Source organism: Drosophila erecta, unplaced genomic scaffold (genome assembly GCF_003286155.1).
Source record: "Drosophila erecta strain 14021-0224.00,06,07 unplaced genomic scaffold, DereRS2 tig00000021-arrow-pilon, whole genome shotgun sequence".
NCBI classification, from domain to species: Eukaryota; Metazoa; Arthropoda; class Insecta; order Diptera; family Drosophilidae; genus Drosophila; species Drosophila erecta.
In genome coordinates this window covers 845,369-863,607 of record NW_020825198.1, presented here as the reverse complement: position 1 = coordinate 863,607, position 18,239 = coordinate 845,369, and the positions used below count along the sequence as shown (strand labels likewise).

Here is an 18,239-nt window from a genome sequence, read left to right as displayed (position 1 = left end):
ATTGCATTATATTTTCCTAGCTTTAAAAATAATTTGGTAAATGGTTTTACATGGCTAAGAAACTATTAAAATATCAGATCTGTTTTCATATATCAAATATCTATTTTGTTTTTCTTGAAACTTTTTGTTACGTGGGATTTTAAATTAAAATCAGTCTGAACAGGGCCCAGCATCGATAGTAAGTCGATAGCCGCGCGCTATCGATAAGTCAAGCCACATTTTATGCACCACCATTTTTACTTTTATAATTCTTTTACTTTTTGTCGGCGAACCGAGCAGATGTGAAAATGAAGAGCTCTGCGTAATTAAGAAAATTCGAATCCAAAGGCATCGCTGGTGAAATGTGCTAATTCACCCATTTAACCGGCAGAAGGTAAGCAAATACACGCGATACCACCGATATTTCATATTATTTAAGCGCTTTCCGCACGAAGTATCTCCAGAAATCAGAAATGTCTGTGCTTTGGTCGCATTTGAAGCGTGCTAAACTAAGAAATAAATGCTGCTTACTAGCATCGTTAGGCGACACGACTTTCCATACTGTGGCCATGGTTTTCAAAGTAGTACAATTTCAAACATAAAAACAAAGACATTCACGTGACTTTTGTTTTGTCGGCAACTGTACCTAACCTCAACTGTACCCACTCTCTTGCAGTTGTGGACAAAAGTAAAAGAATTTAGTGCCCACCATGTATCTGTACAACCTGACCCTGCAGAAGGGTACCGGGGTGACCCACGCGGTCCACGGAAACTTCTCCGGCGGCAAGCAGCAGGAGGTGCTCCTGTCGCGTGGCAAGTCGCTGGAGCTACTGCGTCCCGATTCCAACACCGGCAAGGTGCACACCCTGCTCTCCACGGAGATATTCGGCTGCATTCGCGCCCTGATGGCCTTTCGACTGACGGGCGGTACTAAAGGTGAGTTTATCAATTGAAATTCAGCCTATTATCATATAATACGTTACTTGGGAGCACAAATGTTTGGTATAAAGTACCTAAGTAAGCCCAAGGTGCTCCCAGATAATCTATTTAAGTCGCACAAATCCCTATTGAGGCAACACCCTGCTAGTTGACCCCAGTAAGACCTTTGAACACGTCTAAGTGCGAGAGAAACCGAAAGACTTGGCGTCGCATTTGCCATAAACCAGCTCAACGGAATGGCGAATTGAAACTTCGAGTTACAAAGTCAATAAAATGACCCTAGTCGTTAGATAATGTTTATTGTAAGCGCCTAATCTCGAATATCATTACTTTGCCTTGCAGATTACATTGTTGTGGGTTCCGACTCGGGACGCATTGTGATCCTTGAGTATAATGCCTCCAAGAATGCACTCGAAAAAGTGCACCAGGAGACGTTTGGAAAGTCGGGATGTCGCAGGATTGTGCCTGGGCAATACTTTGCCATCGATCCCAAGGGCAGAGCCGTGATGATTGGCGCGGTGGAGAAGCAAAAGCTGGCCTACATCATGAACCGGGACACGCAGGCTCGCCTCACGATCTCATCGCCCCTGGAGGCCCACAAATCGAATACCCTGACATATCACATGGTTGGCGTGGATGTGGGCTTCGATAATCCCATGTTCGCCTGCCTGGAGATCGACTACGAGGAGGCCGACATGGATCCATCGGGTAAGCATCAACTATGTGGCGTGTAGATCCTAGGAGGCGCTTTAATTCACAGGTTTAGTGGATCCACACCACGAACACTGACTGTACTTAGTGCCAGATAAATCGCGATCACTGAACCATTGGTGTTGCTGTAACTGCCTAGCCACACTTCACTGATTTGTGACCCACACTCCAAAATCTCGATAAGGAACATTTTGATAGTCATCAAAATAGTAGTCTTGTTCTGAGAAAACCTTGCCCGTAATCTTGTAGCTAACCAGTGTCGCATCTTTTTGTTGCAGGTGACGCCGCCCAGCGCACTCAGCAAACGCTTACCTTCTACGAGTTGGATCTCGGCCTGAACCACGTGGTTCGCAAATACTCGGAGCCCTTGGAAGAGCACGCCAACTTCTTGGTATCCGTGCCTGGAGGCAACGATGGTCCTTCGGGCGTGCTCATCTGCTCGGAGAACTACCTCACGTACAAGAATCTCGGCGACCAACACGATATCCGCTGTCCCATTCCGCGCAGGAGAAACGATCTGGATGATCCCGAGAGGGGCATGATCTTCATCTGCTCCGCCACGCATCGCACCAAGAGCATGTACTTCTTCTTGCTGCAGACCGAGCAGGGGGACATCTTCAAGATCACGCTGGAAACGGACGATGATGTGGTGTCCGAGATCAAGCTGAAGTACTTCGATACAGTGCCTCCGGCAACTGCCATGTGCGTGCTGAAGACGGGTTTCCTGTTCGTGGCCAGCGAGTTTGGCAACCAGTAAGTATCTACAAAATAATTCAACTATAAATCATATGAATGAATACTAAAGGAAGTGTTTGTGCAACTTCTAGCTATTTGTATCAGATCGCACACCTGGGCGACGACGACGACGAGCCGGAGTTCAGTTCCGCCATGCCTTTGGAGGAGGGTGAAACCTTCTTCTTTGCGCCACGTGCCCTGAAGAACCTGGTGCTGGTGGATGAGCTGCCCTCCTTCGCACCGATCATCACCTCCCAGGTGGCTGATCTGGCCAACGAGGATACCCCGCAATTGTACGTCCTTTGCGGCCGGGGACCTCGTTCCACTTTGCGAGTGCTTCGCCACGGCCTGGAGGTCTCCGAGATGGCCGTTTCCGAGCTGCCCGGTAATCCCAATGCGGTGTGGACTGTGAAGAAACGAGCTGATGGTGAGTGTCTAGGCGCATTAATCATGATTTCTAAGCTAAGATTAGATGTAAGACTGAAACGTGGCTAATAACTCAACTGGTGCATTGATACAGATCGAGATATAGATTACACCTAGCTTTACACACGATTCCAAACAAGTCCCACAAGTTATCAACCACCAGTTCTCTCTTATTTCAGGCGCTTAAACACAGACGGCAATATGTGTGTGAACTATCGAAAAAGACAAGCGATTAAAGAGAATTTCTCTCGTTTGTGTAAATTTTAATTGTCTTTTGTGAAGCGATAGGTAAGGCAACATTTACTGCAGCTCATAAGTCAAACAGATACTACTACTACACCACTGAAAACAGAACAAAGCAAACTATTTTTAAGCCAGTCGGACATTGAACATGATGCGATATTTATCAACCGTGTTTCAGCTGAATTATCCATTGATTACAACTTGATAAACTGATTATTCAATGTCTCATGTGAAACGCAAATCTCCTCTGCTAGCTCAATTCATATGCAAGTACTCACGTTCCAAGTATTGTTTTGTTGCCCTACTTTTAGACGAGTTTGACGCCTACATCATCGTGTCCTTCGTGAACGCCACCCTGGTCTTGAGCATTGGCGAAACCGTCGAGGAAGTCACGGACAGTGGCTTCCTGGGCACCACGCCCACGCTCTGTTGTGCCGCCCTGGGCGACGACGCGCTGGTTCAGGTGTATCCCGATGGCATTCGACACATCCGGTCCGACAAGCGTGTGAACGAGTGGAAGGCTCCGGGCAAGAAGTCCATTACCAAGTGCGCCGTGAATCAGCGCCAGGTGGTCATCACCTTGTCCGGCAGGGAGTTGGTCTACTTCGAAATGGATCCGGTAAGCATTTCATATCACATTCAACTGTTTTGATTTCTTGCTCTGATGACAGAAACACGAAAAGAACAATCATGTTGAGACACTATGTGTCCTGCAGTGCTGAGCTTCTCCATCAACCAAGAGCATTATGCACTACTTAACTCCACGGAACTAATGAATACACTTCATACTTGCAGAGTGGCGAGTTAAACGAGTACACCGAGCGCTCCGAAATGCCTGCTGAGATTATGTGCATGGCCTTGGGCACTGTTCCGGATGGCGAGCAGAGATCCTGGTTCTTGGCCGTTGGCCTGGCGGATAATACCGTGCGTATCCTGTCGCTGGATCCCAACAACTGTCTCACTCCCTGCTCCATGCAAGCCCTGCCCTCGCCGGCCGAATCCCTTTGCCTGGTCGAAATGGGTCACACCGAGAGCACCACGCAGGGAGCCTTGGATGACGATGCGCCCGCTCAGCGCAGTGGCAGCAATAAGGGAACCATTTACCTGAACATTGGCTTGAGCAACGGCGTGCTGCTGCGAACTGTGCTCGATCCAGTTTCGGGCGATTTGGCAGACACCCGCACGAGATATTTGGGCTCCCGACCCGTAAAGCTCTTCCGGATCAAGATGCAGGGAGCCGAAGCGGTGCTGGCCATGTCCAGCCGCACCTGGCTGTCGTACTACCATCAAAATCGATTCCATTTGACTCCCTTGTCCTACGAAACCCTGGAGTACGCTTCTGGCTTCTCCAGCGAACAGTGCAGCGAAGGTATTGTGGCTATATCCACCAACACCTTGAGGATCTTGGCCCTGGAGAAACTGGGTGCCGTCTTCAATCAAGTGGCGTTCCCCCTGCAGTACACGCCACGCACCTTCGTCATCCATCCGGACACGGGCCGCATGTTGATTGCGGAGACCGATCACAACGCCTATACAGAGGACACGAAGAGTGCCCGGAAGGAGCAAATGGCGGAGGAGATGCGCAGTGCAGCGGGCGATGAGGAGAGGGAGTTGGCCCGCGAAATGGCCAATGCTTTTATCAACGAAGTCCTTCCCGAAGACGTCTTCTCGTCGCCCAAGGCAGGACTGGGTCTTTGGGCCTCGCAGATCCGTTGCCTGGACGCCATGCATGGTCAGACGATGTTCAATGTGCCGCTCACCCAAAACGAGGCCATTATGTCCATGGCCATGCTGAAGTTCTCCATAGCAGCCGATGGCCGCTATTACCTGGCTGTGGGTATCGCCAAGGATCTGCAGCTGAATCCCAGGATTTCGCAAGGTGGCTGCATAGATATCTACAAAATAGACCCCACCTGCTCCAGTCTGGAGTTCATGCACCGCACAGAGATCGACGAGATTCCAGGTGCCCTCTGTGGCTTCCAGGGTCGTCTACTGGCTGGCTGCGGTCGAATGCTACGCATCTACGATTTCGGCAAGAAGAAAATGCTGCGCAAGTGCGAGAACAAGCACATTCCCTATCAGATTGTCAATATCCAAGCCATGGGCCATCGTGTTTACGTGTCGGATGTTCAGGAATCTGTGTTTTTCATACGCTATCGTCGCGCGGAGAACCAGCTGATCATATTTGCCGATGACACCCATCCTCGTTGGGTGACGGCCACAACTCTGCTGGACTACGACACCATAGCCATTGCCGATAAATTTGGAAACCTGAGCATTCAGCGATTGCCCCACTCGGTGACCGACGATGTGGATGAGGATCCAACGGGCACCAAGTCTTTGTGGGATCGCGGCCTGCTGTCGGGTGCTTCGCAGAAGTCGGAGAACATTTGCTCCTTCCACGTGGGCGAGATCATCATGTCGCTGCAGAAGGCTACGCTAATTCCTGGAGGATCGGAAGCCCTGATATACGCTACACTAAGTGGCACTGTGGGAGCTTTTGTTCCGTTCACCAGTCGCGAGGACTACGACTTCTTCCAGCACCTGGAGATGCACATGCGCAATGAGAACCCGCCACTTTGTGGACGCGACCATCTCAGCTACAGGAGCTCCTATTATCCGGTCAAAAACGTACTGGATGGCGATCTCTGCGAGCAGTATCTGTCCATTGAGGCAGCCAAGCAGAAAAGCATCGCTGGCGACATGTTCCGCACTCCCAACCAGATCTGCAAGAAACTGGAGGACATTCGCACGCGATACGCCTTCTAAGGTGAGTTGCAATCTATAGGACGTAATGAGTCAGTTGGCTTTTTGTGATGACATGTGAATTTTACCTTGGGACACCTATGAAATGCCTTGATTAGCGTAAACTATAGTATCTGATAAATCACTTTATGAACTCGGCTTTTTTTTAGCTCTTCGAACAGAAAACTAACAATTGTTTTTATTTTGCAGTTACCAGCAAAAGGAAACTACAAACCCATAGGAAACTCTTCTTTTTGACTAGGTAAGTTGGTTTCCATTGTTAAATTGTCAAATTCATATTTGTTTTCAATGATGATTTTCGTTTTTACCTTGGGACACCTATGAAATGCCTTGATTAGTGTAAAGTTATGTTTTTCTGATGACAAATTAAAGCGCTTGTCGTTTAAAAATGAAAGGAATATTATTAAATGTGTATCCTTCCTTTTCTTGCAGTTTCCGTGGGCAAATCCATCAAACGCTGCACCCAAAACGTTTTGAAGGTAAGACATGAAATCGATTAAACTTGCATTTCCTTGGAATTAAACAATGATGTTATTTACATATGTTAGACTAATGAAATGATTTGATTGTAAATTAGTAACTGAGAAAGTTGTTGCATTTTTTATTTGAATACGGAGTACAATTATGTATACTTATTACTGGTTCGTTTAGTAATCTTGTGTTTTCTTTGCAGTTCAATCGGGAAAATTACAATGACCCTACATTAGGACCGTTTTCAAGGTACCTTATCAAATTGTAGACCATTTCAGTTGGAACAAGCTCAATGATGTTATTTTACATATGTTAGACTAATGAAATGATTTGATTGTAATTTAGTAACTGAGCTTACGGCTAAATTAAATGGTCTTTGAAATGTTTATGCTAAATTATATTATTTGCTCTGTTCACTTGCAGATCTTCGCACGTTGGGGTATGTGGCGCTTAGTTGTACTAAATTATACATTAGGTGAGTTGTTAGACAAAGGTACACTTAAATTGAAGCTAACTTGCGTTTTCCTTTGCAGATCGTACATCTATACTAACTGCACATTAAATCACCAATCAACCACTAATCGACTGCCGCATATTTAAACTAGCATAAGTGCACTGCGAATTCGACAATTTGCACAACCTAAATTTAAACCATTAAGTCTAAGCGATTCTTAAATAAAAAGTAACCAAAAACGAAGCGAGGAATGCGAGGTGATTTGTTGTCGGGTTCTGGCGGAGACGACACGCCTTGCATAATGCCACTTGAAGTTGGCCCGTCTTGTTGCGGCCTTATTATGGCCATTACCATGTGTCTTGGCCAATGCGTCTCGGCCTTGTTTGCACTGCTCTTCATTTTCCCGGCACGGAGAGTCCCGTTATGGGACGGCAGATATTTGCTAAACGCCTCGCTTTCCATCCGCCCGGTATGTACGCAAAATCGTTGTAATTTGTTATGTTTCTGCGGCATAAGCACGGTAGTTATGCAAATTGTCTGTCGGCCCGGTCGGTGGTCGATCACTTGCCAAGCGGGCCAAGTGGGGCCAGTGGTGCTCGCTTGGCCGTTTGCTAGCCAACTGTTAGTCTGGGTCACCCATTTTCAAGAATTCATAGCAGAAATCTGAATATCGAAGGAATTGTTAGATAGATATATTACAACTATACTACCTTGTAAATTGTGCTGAGTAAATCAATTTACAGATCCAAAAGCAAATATCTGGGTCACCATTTTGATTCAAAATAGTGGAAGTTAAGATATACCTCTTTAAAACTCACTTTTTTCCCAGGTAAAAATCGAACATCTCTGTCTGAAAATCTTGAATCTTGAAAATCCACAGAAGCAGCCTCTATTGGGAACGCAAAGAGCTGCGCCATCTGGTTAAGCGATTTATTAACTTCATTTCTAGATCATTAGATCGCATAACACGGACATTCATCACTTGGCACTGGTTTTTCTCCCGACTCCCGACTCCTGGCTCTTTTTTTCCGCCTGGCACGCAAGTGCAGTGTGCAATCTGCAGTCTGCAATCTCTAGGCAGCATCTACGCATGCGATTCGCGCCGCCTTTTCTGTTTTGCTCGGCTCCTCTGGCCAGGCGATCTGTGCCTCCGATAAGGACAATCAGCGCTTGGCGCAAACACTTGGCACCCCCAGACAAAGAAGGGCGATGATGGGCCCTGCAACACCTGCCACGCCTCTTCTGCGGCGCCTTGCAGCAGTTGTCGTTCTGGGATTTCTGGGATAGGGGACTCTCGAGGAGATGAGCAGATGCCCAGCTGGCGATAAGACAAAGGCGTCCCCAGTCTGCGAATTTCAGAGTGCTGACTATTTAGCTAGAATAAACTCAGCATATTATCATTTGAATGATATTAGGTACATACTGTTCCTAAAGACTCTCTGCAATGAGAAGCGAGGTAAGAACTTAATAAATATATTTTTAAGAGCGATATGTGAAGAGCAGCTTTTAAATCGGCCAACAATCATGAGGTTGGGAAAATAGCCAGTGATCATCACTGATCCTTTGTTGTCCAGCATTCGGCGATATCAGAGCTTGGGGATCGCAATCTGTAGCCAGATCGCGAATGCGGAGTCCCATTCGCAGATGCTTATCAGCTGGAGTGCCTTGCGTGATAAAATTTCGCACGAAATGCCCCACGATCTGGGCACCTTTGAAGGCAATGGGTGTTAACGCAGCAACTTTTCAGCTGTCCGCCGCTTGCGTGTAAGAATTTCCTGCGAAATTCGCTGCCGGACACGCCGAGATTTTAATCAGATGTCTGGACCCGGAGTCTGGATGGCTGCGTGGCCAGTGGATGCCGCATAGAACAGACTGGGAGCCAGCTAGACCGACACTTTCCCTGTGTGCGAGTGCGAATTAAATGGCCATTCGCGAGTCACGTCTTTTCACAGTTAGCAACTTTATTAAAACTAACGGGCATGGCAAATAATTAAAACGCAGCGCAAAATTGCAAATTGCCTGCCGTGTAATAAATAGAATCATCAGAGTGGCTAGCTGGCTGGCTTCCAAGGGGAGTTCCTGGTACCCGGCCTCATCAGCAGCGCCAACCACATCTTCATCTTTATCTTCAACAACAACAACATCATCATTATCATCAGCGAAAGGCAGCAGCGGCAGCATTATTTTAATTCACTTAGCATCGCTGATGTTGGTTTAGCACACACGCGGAAAATATGGGGGAAAATTAGTGGCCAATAGTCAGCTGAAAAATAAAACGCGAGTTCTTTAGAATCTGTAGAAGCAATCAGAGATTTCATAGAAGTGACAAATTTAGAGAGAGCGCTTCAAATGAATAGTCAAGCAGAGATGGCACGCGAATTCTTCAGAACGCGACGCGGCCGGTGCGTATTTTCGAGTTAAAAGGTATATAATTTCTCGCAGTGCCTGTCTTGGCCCGGCTTCTCTTCTCTTGGCCTTGCGCAGACATGTGAGCTGACTGAATCTGAAGCCAAGACTCCGGCTTTGCGGCCGCTTGCCTGCCAGCTGGACAAACCAATTATAAAGCGTGGAGTTTGATGTGCACGTGTTGGGAGAGATGGCGACTGGGAGAGGCTCCGATCGCGATCTCTAACCCGCGGCGGGCATATCCAATATAAATGTCGGCCAGCGGCCAATTAACGTGCGATAAGAGCTGAGCAGGCGAATTAGCGGCTATCTGGGATCAGCGGGGAAAAGTAGGTGAAAGATGCGAGTGTGGCGATAGAGCTAAGTGGATCACAAGTAATTTCCAAAGCCAAATTAAAGTTGAACTACTACGCTATGTGCCGCATCATATGATGTTGAAAACATTTTTGCCAATGACTTGGCCAGGCTTAAGTGTACCCCACGGAGGTAGTGTGTTTATCTAGTCGTATATGAGCACCTGATCGTTTGCATCACATAAACTGCTGACTGCCAAAGGGGCGGGAGGGGGCAGAGTGACACTCACATGCGGCAGAGCCCCAAGCCCCCAAGTCCACAAGTCCAACACTTGATTGCTGTCAGCAATCTTTCGCCATGATTCAAAAGACGTCGTCGCTGCTTTTGCGGCTTTTATTTTGTGGTTCTTGGGAGCTGACCCCATTCAATGTCATTAACTCGGCCCAAGGTCTGTTTGTTTTTCAGCTAGCCCCGAAGACTCCGGCAATTTCGCATAATTGGCTGAAAATTATGAAACGCTACGAGGCACCACCGATTGCTGCCTCCTCCTCGTTGCGGTGGCATCTTCATTTCAGCCGTTGCCTGGTGAACTCCAGTGAACTCTCTCCTGCAGCCTGCACTGGGAGAAAATCGCCTCCCTTCTACATACATTCTTGTTCCCATGCTATGTGCTGAAATGCGTCCAGAATTTTTGCCACTGCCTGTTCTTTGGCCAGCCTGTCAGCGGCTCGTCGTTCCGGCGAGTCCAACTGTTCGCCCCCGGGCCGAAAACACATCTCCCATCTTCGTGGGTTCGGCTGCTTGGCTGCTCGACTTCCTTTCACCGGCGATCTCAACTGTAAACGTTCCAGTCACTTAGTCAACAATCTGTTGCATCTAATTGTCTCTGCAACAAATTACTCAATTCCAGCTGAATGCTGAAAGGAGATCGGTACTCAGCATCAGCATCAGCATCAGAATCAGCATCAGCATCCGATCTCCAGATGCAGATGCAGATGGACAACGAGAATGGGAACGAGAATGATGAGATCGCAACGACGACCGGCTGGTCGCTCAACAGGTTTGACATAATTTTCACTTTAGTTTGTTTTTAAAAGCACACATTTGCACGCAGCTGAGGGATCCCCATCCACGATCAGTGGATCGCTGCGAGGACGATAATGATAATGATGATGCCGAGTAACTCAATCGCAGAATCCCACATGGTCACCCATCTTCCAGCATCCAGCTCCCATCTCCAGATGAGTCAAACGTGCACTTTAGTGGGCGTGGCGCACTTCCGCAAGTAATTTGCTGCGGTTCTGGTGAGGATCGGGCTGGTGGTCATATAATGGAACATTTTAATGCTGAAACCGATGCTTAAAATCACAGTCATAAGAGAGAAGTGGGCAAAAAGTGTGGCACAGTGGATGGGGTACGCACTTATGCTGAATAAGCCTGATATATTTCCATTAGGTTCTAACATATCACACAAAAACCAGGCATGGTTCCTAATTGAGATGCAGTTACTCAACCCTCTAGATGCCAAAAAGATCAAAATTAGCTAGGTTTTGTGCGCTTTCTGCGCCATCGTACAGCGATGATGGGGACAATAATGGTGCTGTCGAGAGTGCAGTTGCCACAGTCGCAAGATAAATACTTGAGGCAACTTGATCAGTGGCACACGGAGATGATCGTCAGCACAGAACACGAAACATGGCCCAGATGGAACGGATGGCACCGATGGCTGGTTAATGGGCAATGGAGGAGGGTAAAAACTTGCCAACGGAGACACGTCAACAATGAGGCATAAAAACGGGAGCACAGTCGCATGCAACATAATTGAAAGCAATTTGTGGTCCTGAATCTGAGTCTCTGCTCTTTGGGAGCCCGGGCCCCAGTGTCGGCACAAACATTACATTGATTGCCATTGCCCCACACTCGCTGCGCACTTCACCCATGCCCCATTCCCCACCCAGCGAGTCGTCCATCCATCCATCCGTTCATTCATTCATTCATTCACTCACTTGCCCAGCCAGTCACTCACTCACTCGCTCACTCCATCAGTCACACGTGTTGTTTGTCAATCTGGAGCAAGAGGATCGCACACTTGGGCACTGGGAGAAATGCTACTATGATTGGTACGGATTTCCCAATGACCAATCTCTCAAGTCAGCAGAACGACTACTTCGTGTATCACAAGATATTTCAGTACATACTCAGCACGCTTAGTGTACAGTGGTTTCTCTCAGTGCACGGCTGCACGAAATCACCAGAAGCTGAACGGCTGCTCGAGTGGAGCGGAAGTCGCTTAGTTCCGGCGCTAGGCAGTCCATCTTCGCGCTGCTGCCACCTGAAAGGCGCGTTTCCCAGCTGCAGAAGCGCAGATCTTGGATCTTATGGCTAGATGGGGTTGTGTCGGCTGTTACGCAACTGTGGCAATGTCTTTGATTTGTATCTGTGGCCGCGGCCACTTCCAAAAAGTAATTGCAAACAGCTGAGCAGCATGTGCGGCCAGTTGGTTTTCCGTTTTGGAATTGCCTTTCCCAAAATTCCTGAATTGTGCAATTTTGATTGTGAGTGCTCTATTTGCCAGCCTGCCCCATGTGATTACGACTATTTCGGCGAACTGTGTGCCTACGATTTCCTAAGTTTTTATCATAAAAATTAAGATTAAAACTAGCATTTCAAATGGCAGTACTACTGCTTGGACGTGGAATTAAGTGTATGATTTGCCAATCATTTGACCGCGGCAAATGGCAATCTGTGAACCATTAAATTCAGGGTTGAATCCGTGACGAATCCACTCCTTGCTGCCGCTTGCCATCGCATTTTTGGGGTCATTTCGCTCCAGATAAGCTCCGCTGAGCAATCAACATGGGGCTTTTTGGGAAGGGGTCTGGGATATGTGTGCATACGATACACACATGAATACCCAGCCACGAGTACACTCATTTTATTTGCGATACATGCAGTAGCCACTTCCTACAGTCGTCGAGGTTTTATCATTGCGATGTTTTCATTGTTGGCCGCGGACAATGAATGAAATGAGGTTCCTACTTCAGGGGCAAACTGCACAGTTGGATGAGTATCTCACCATGCAGACATATGTTGAACTCGATTTAGAGAACTTGGCATTTGATTAAGGTGCACATTCCTCAGTCCAGAGATCTTCCTTAAACCTTGTGCTCTTCCCAAAAACTTTCTATTACCCAGTACTAGTTAACATTTGGCTCAGGGCACTTTGAAAGTCATCTGCACGCATTTTGCGCTTTTGCCCACTTAGCATTTAAGTTCGCACAAGGCGAACTGCAATCCAGGTGCTGCAAGTTGTGTGATCTCTGGCTTGCATCGAACAGCTGTTGCCCCTGTTAATGCTAATGCCAAATCACGCATACGCCTCGTTGTGCCGCCAAGCGTGGCAAATCGCCCGTGTGTGTGTGTGTGTGTGTGTGCTTAGGTGGCCCCCGCGTTTGCGATGCCCCAGCAATTCAAGTGCAGTGCCCATCAATAAAGTGAAATTTGTTGGATGGCTGCGGAGCTTCTGCTGCTTCTGCCACCGCTGCCACCGCTGCCACTGGTGGCACACACTCGTAAATGCGGCACGGTATCCACATACTTGTATTTATTTTCATCAGCAGCAGCTGAGCCGCAGCAACCGGACGCACGTGTTCATTTTCATTTGGCGCAGAGAACCCAACAATGATAAACAGCCGCAGCTGTGCACTGGCAGAAAAATCTGTGAGGAATAGGCGGGAAATACACTGTATACTTATTTTTATTAAAATTTAATAAGAAATCCCCAAAGCTCTTCTAAGCTACATAGTATTCTGAAGATATTTAAGATATTTGTGAAGCTTACAAAAGAAAATTGTGAAAGTTAAGACTGTATGTTACCTTTAAAACTTCTCTGCACATTTGCACCTCCTCCTTCAATCTCCTTATTGATAGAAATCCAGTTGAAATTTATGATTTACTTACTTGAATGTGTTTTTTTGAGTGCTGGCAGAATCTTTGTAGACGGAGCCGAGCGGAAGACGAGCGGCAATTGCGGAAATTATTCATTCAAACTGCCTGACTGCGTCGGCCGAGCTGCTGTTTCACTCGGTGTTTTTTTTCATATTCAATGCTGAAGAAATTTGAAATTCATACAAATTGCAGGGCGCAGCAACAAAGGCTTTGGCTGGGAGCCACCCATGCAGCTCCACAGTGTCCGGCAGTTGCGATACTAGTTACTGCAGCAATACTCGTGAAAAGCAACTGCGGCGATTGTCCGTCAAAAAGTCAGCGAAGCGCGGAGGAGCAAAACGCCAAGCTTTTGTTTGGCTTTGGCCCCTAATAATTATTGCTGCCCCCCTTCTTTTTTGTTCGTTTCCTTTCGATGTTAACAATTGCATAACACAAAGGCCCAGATGAAAGCTGCGTGCTGGCAGCCCCAGCTTTCTCCTCCACTCCACTCCAATCCAATCCAATCCATCAAGATCGGTTTTTTGGGCGGCATAATGGGAGTGAAACAAAAGCGAGCGAACTTGGTTCGTCTTTCACACAGGTGTGCTCAATCAATCAACATGAGATCACATTAAACCGCAGGGCAACAATGGCCACGATAATCACACTCAGCTGGGCCGCCTAGAAGTGCCCCTGACTACAGTGGAGCCTCGCTAGGACAACTGATCGCTGCCAGAGCTCAACTTTGTCCGCATTAGGCGCGCTTCACTGTGCTACGTGTTTTTGGAGCTACGCACCCGCCACGCGGTCCATGGTCCACGCACATGTGTGTTGATAGCCTTTGTGGCCCGTTTTTTTATATAATGTAACTGCCTGCTTGGCTGGGGGCCTCATTAAGACCCTCACATTCAATGACCATTTGTGGCCACCTCGAGTGACTTGGGGGCCCGAAGGGGGCGAGCTGATTGCTGCAACATTCCACACTTAATTAGCGGACCTGCGAGCGGCGCTTGAAAGAGTTGTACGCTGGCACACAGATTTTCGACTTTGTTTTCTTTATGGCCAGAAACGTGGAGATGCGTCATTAACGTGGCTTGTATTGCTAGCAGGAAGTGGCATCTCTAGGCCTCCAATCCAACCATTTAGATGCAGTACTCAGTGCAGAATGGAACACGCTTACCATGTTACTATATTAAGTAACAAAATGTGGAACAGAGCACTCATAGAACTCAATCCCTGGCCGCCTGTCAGTCGATTTCCATATGAAAGTAATCAACCCATTCTGCCGCTTTTCTTTCGAGGCGAAGGGAGTGCCATCGGTGGCATCCACATGAAAGAGCCGAAAAGCCGCAAGTCAATATTTGTCGCAGCGCTGAGCAATTTTAATTGGATATTTGTCGAAGCCCCACTGCCAAAGCCACAAGTCTGAAAAGCGACAAGTGCGCCGGACTGTCCATATTTTAGTGTGTTAGCGCGCAGCTAAATTAGCATATGAATAAACTTTCGGGCGGCACTGGGTTTCCTTCTCGACTCGGGTGTCCCGCTGTAGAAGGCGGCACTACTTCAAAGTAGCCGGCGGACCACACCGAATCGCGGGCGGTGGAGGGGCAACATGTGCACTTTAACGCACATGAAACTGATCCCAAATTGGAGGTCACGTAGTCGTCCGCGGCAATGGCCAGTGCAGCACACTCGCAGAAAAGAGATGCAGATACGCGAGGACCACGAGTGAAATCACTTTCGTTGCCTAGAGCTACGAATGAGTAATTAGGCCAGCTGACAAAAAGATATTCGTAATTTGGGTTACTTGAAATTGTGAAAAAGATCTTGCAGGTTAATTGTTGTAATTGCTTTCCAACTTAGTAACGAACATATGTAATTTGTAATGAGAAAATATATATGAAATGAAGAAAAACTTGAATCTTACTAGTATTTTCATCAGAATAACGTAACTTAGAGTGGATCAATAGGGGGATTTTTCTCTGAGTGCCAGTCGCCGAACGCCTTCGTTTTGGCCCGGTTCATATAAATTACACAATGCAGCCGCCGAGACGCAACAACAACATGTGCAGCAACAGGGACAACAACAAATCGAATGGCAGCGGACCGCAACCGCCGATGGAGGCAAGTGAAACCCTGTAAATGCAATGAAATGGTTTTTAACTTGTGCAATTTTTCAAAAGCAGCAACCAACCGAACGGCAAAAGCTGCCGCAGTCGAAACTGAAGATCGCCAGTGCCAGTCGGCCAAAAGCGGCGGCGGCGGCATACCAATGATATGGTTTTGATGTTCCAACAAGGTCAGAGCAGCTGCCACTCCCCCTGACCCCTTGAACGCCCCAAAACAATCGCAGAGCAAACAAAAGCCATAAACATAATGCGCCGCTTCACGCAATTTGTCGAGCCAAGGATCGTTACACTGCGAGAAAACTCACTGCAATTCGGTGTAAATAAGTATACTATTATGTGTGGTATATGGTGTTTAACTAAATAGTCATTCCTATTTAATGTATATACAGATTTAATGATCTGCAGAGCCCACATTGTACATATTAAAGTTATTGCCATGATTACCTGTTGGTTAGTTGGAGTTCGAAGGTTTTGGCCTGGCCATCGAATTGGATTTGGCCCTGTCTCGGTTCGTCTTGGTTAACTCAAGTTAAGTTCGCTTCGCTGGTTCTTTTGAACCCGAGTCTTTCTCTTTGAACCCGAGCGCCGGCCTCGCGGTTTTGGGATCGGGAAATGGGATCTTGGGGCCTGGGACCTCTGATTGGCAGTATTTTGGCCCATCAGGGGATCGATTTGGCATGCTTGGGGATTTGCATCGGATGCAGATCGTGAAATCCCAAGGGTCACAAGCAGTTTAAAAGCTATTAGTGGTAATGGTTAACGATTTAAGACAAGGGATTGGGCGGATTTCAAAGTGGGAACGTCAAATTGCCAGCTTTAAAATCAGAAATGTATTTAAATGTGTATGTTATGTGATTTTGCCGTATTATTTTATATTATTTAATTTATTTTATAATAAAAGCACTCCAATTTACCTTTTAACACATAAGAATGATATTATTTTATATGCATTTATAGTTTACGTACATATTTACCTATGTAAAATTCCATGGTCCTCTATTTTCCAGTAGTTTACATGATCAGAGCGAAAGAGAGCAAAGTTCCGTTAGATCCTCGCTTATTCCTTTTTCTTCCTTTCCTCTAAGTTCGCCGTTACCCGTCAGTTCTTGGCTGCGCTTTTCTCAGACGGTTGACTTTTGGCATCACGTGTTTTAATAAGTTTTATTAAACTAAAAGCGTGCGGAATTAGTTAAAACTCGTGTTAATACTAAGTAATCTTTATCTCTCTGTTCAATCAATCTCTCTGTTTCGATTTTGAGTAATTAAAGCACCTGCAAAAAGTGAAAAACCGCGTGCTTCGGTGCACACGTGTGTGTGTGTGAGCTTCAAAAGGTGGCAGCTGCCAATTTTATGTTAAATAGACATCGAAAAGGAGTTATTCTACTTAAAATGAATGCATTGTCGGCTAGTTAGTATGTTAGTAATAACGTGCGAACGCAAAATGCAATATAATATCTGAATTTACGGTTTTTAATTTAGGCATTCAAGCGGGTGACGCGCGTTTTTATGTGTGTGTGTGTGTGTCTCGATGCGACAAGTTCGCCGTGATTTAAATCCGCCGTGCCCTACTTCGCCGTGCAGAAATGCAGGTGTGTTGGCAATGATGCAAAACTCGCCGCAAATAGTGTTTGTGGTCTGCGGCGAGTTTTGATATCCAATTTAAATCGTTTAATTCAACGCGATCTTTTATGTTCCTTTTTTTTTTGTGGTATTTTATGTGCATCAATGTATTAAAATTTTAACATCTTGGTGTGTTAAAATGAAGGTAATTCCTCATAATTAGAGGAAAATTTCCCATTGTAAAGTGTTTATTTTTGTTTTTTATTTTAAAGTGTTCAAAAAGTGTAATGGAAAATTTTATATTGTAAAGTGTACATTTTATATTAAGGTGTTCAAAAAGAGAAAACTAAAATTTGCTATTGTAAAGTGCTCATTTGTGTTTTTCTATAAACTGCTCAAGAAGTGAGAATCCATATATTCTGTTTTAAAGCAGAAACGATATGTCAATTTCGGTAAGTTTTAATGAATATTCCTAATTTTCGTTGTAAACATAATTACTTAAAAGATCTCACAGCGCGTAGTTTGTTTAATTACATTATGGTCAGTTTCATTTTTAAGTTTCCTTTTAAGTTTGTATTATTCTTTTTAGCAAAGATATCAAATTGGCAGCTGAATTTAAATGTCGAGTACCTATACCCCAATGATTTTCCACCTAACGCAATCAATAAAACGGAAAACCCACTCCTGGGAAAATTGATCAAAGGCCCGTGGCCAGGCTGTTTGTATACGAATAAGTATCAAAATGTATATGTTTTATTGACTGCGGATGCAGTTCATAAACAATGCCATTGGTGGGCAACCCGTACTCGCAGTAGTAGTCTGCTATCCGGAGTCCGGAGTCCGTTGTCCGGAGTCCAAAAACAGTCCGTGATCCGTAGCCGCAATATGGCGCGCATCTGTTACATGTTACCATATTTTTCCCAGCCGCCGGTTCGTGGAGAATATCGTGTATTTATGAAATCAAACATAAGGTAGCCAGCCAGTCGATTGGTTCTATATCTTTTCCCCCTTTGCAGCTGCACATTTGGCACACATGACAGCGGAAATTTTCAGAAAAAAGGGGGGGCGGTTGGGGCGGAAAACCACACACATGGCCTGGCAGCCAAAAAAGAAGGGAAGATTTTTATGCATTTCCAGTTAAATCGGAAGTGGAAATCAAGATCCAGAAAGAAGGCAGATGAGCGTGCCGCGATTATCAC

The 18,239-nt window shown here is 46.2% G+C and overlaps 1 protein-coding gene and 4 non-coding genes across 8 annotated transcripts; all 5 read left to right on the top strand.

The window, feature by feature from the left end:
• Positions 1–184: 184 nt before the first annotated feature.
• Positions 185–6,967, top strand: LOC6545217 (splicing factor 3B subunit 3). Of its 4 annotated transcripts, XM_001971020.3 has the most exons (12): positions 186–373; positions 656–915; positions 1,261–1,626; positions 1,908–2,382; positions 2,457–2,791; positions 3,345–3,652; positions 3,829–5,803; positions 5,989–6,040; positions 6,232–6,278; positions 6,473–6,519; positions 6,694–6,745; positions 6,804–6,967. In XM_001971020.3, the coding sequence occupies exons 2-7, from the start codon at positions 690–692 to the stop codon at positions 5,800–5,802; spliced, it is 3,684 nt and encodes a 1,227-aa protein (XP_001971056.1). In that variant the 5' UTR covers positions 186–373; positions 656–689; the 3' UTR covers position 5,803; positions 5,989–6,040; positions 6,232–6,278; positions 6,473–6,519; positions 6,694–6,745; positions 6,804–6,967. The 4 variants fall into 4 exon arrangements, with proteins under 4 accessions (XP_026832684.1, XP_001971056.1, XP_026832683.1 ...); XM_026976882.1 differs by lacking the exon at positions 186–373 and having other exon boundaries at positions 396–915; XM_015158082.2 differs by lacking the exons at positions 186–373; positions 656–915; positions 1,261–1,626; positions 1,908–2,382; positions 2,457–2,791 and adding an exon at positions 2,973–3,078.
• Positions 5,840–5,921, top strand: LOC6545216. Its single transcript, XR_046479.2, has one exon. It is a non-coding gene; the product is annotated as a small nucleolar RNA Me28S-Gm3113 (small nucleolar RNA).
• On the top strand, positions 6,079–6,163 carry LOC6545215. The gene has a single exon (XR_046478.2). It is a non-coding gene; the product is annotated as a small nucleolar RNA Me28S-Gm3113 (small nucleolar RNA).
• On the top strand, positions 6,317–6,389 carry LOC6545214. The gene has a single exon (XR_046477.2). It is a non-coding gene; the product is annotated as a small nucleolar RNA Me28S-Cm788 (small nucleolar RNA).
• On the top strand, positions 6,554–6,628 carry LOC6544906. The gene has a single exon (XR_046476.2). It is a non-coding gene; the product is annotated as a small nucleolar RNA Me28S-Cm788 (small nucleolar RNA).
• Positions 6,968–18,239: the final 11,272 nt, after the last annotated feature.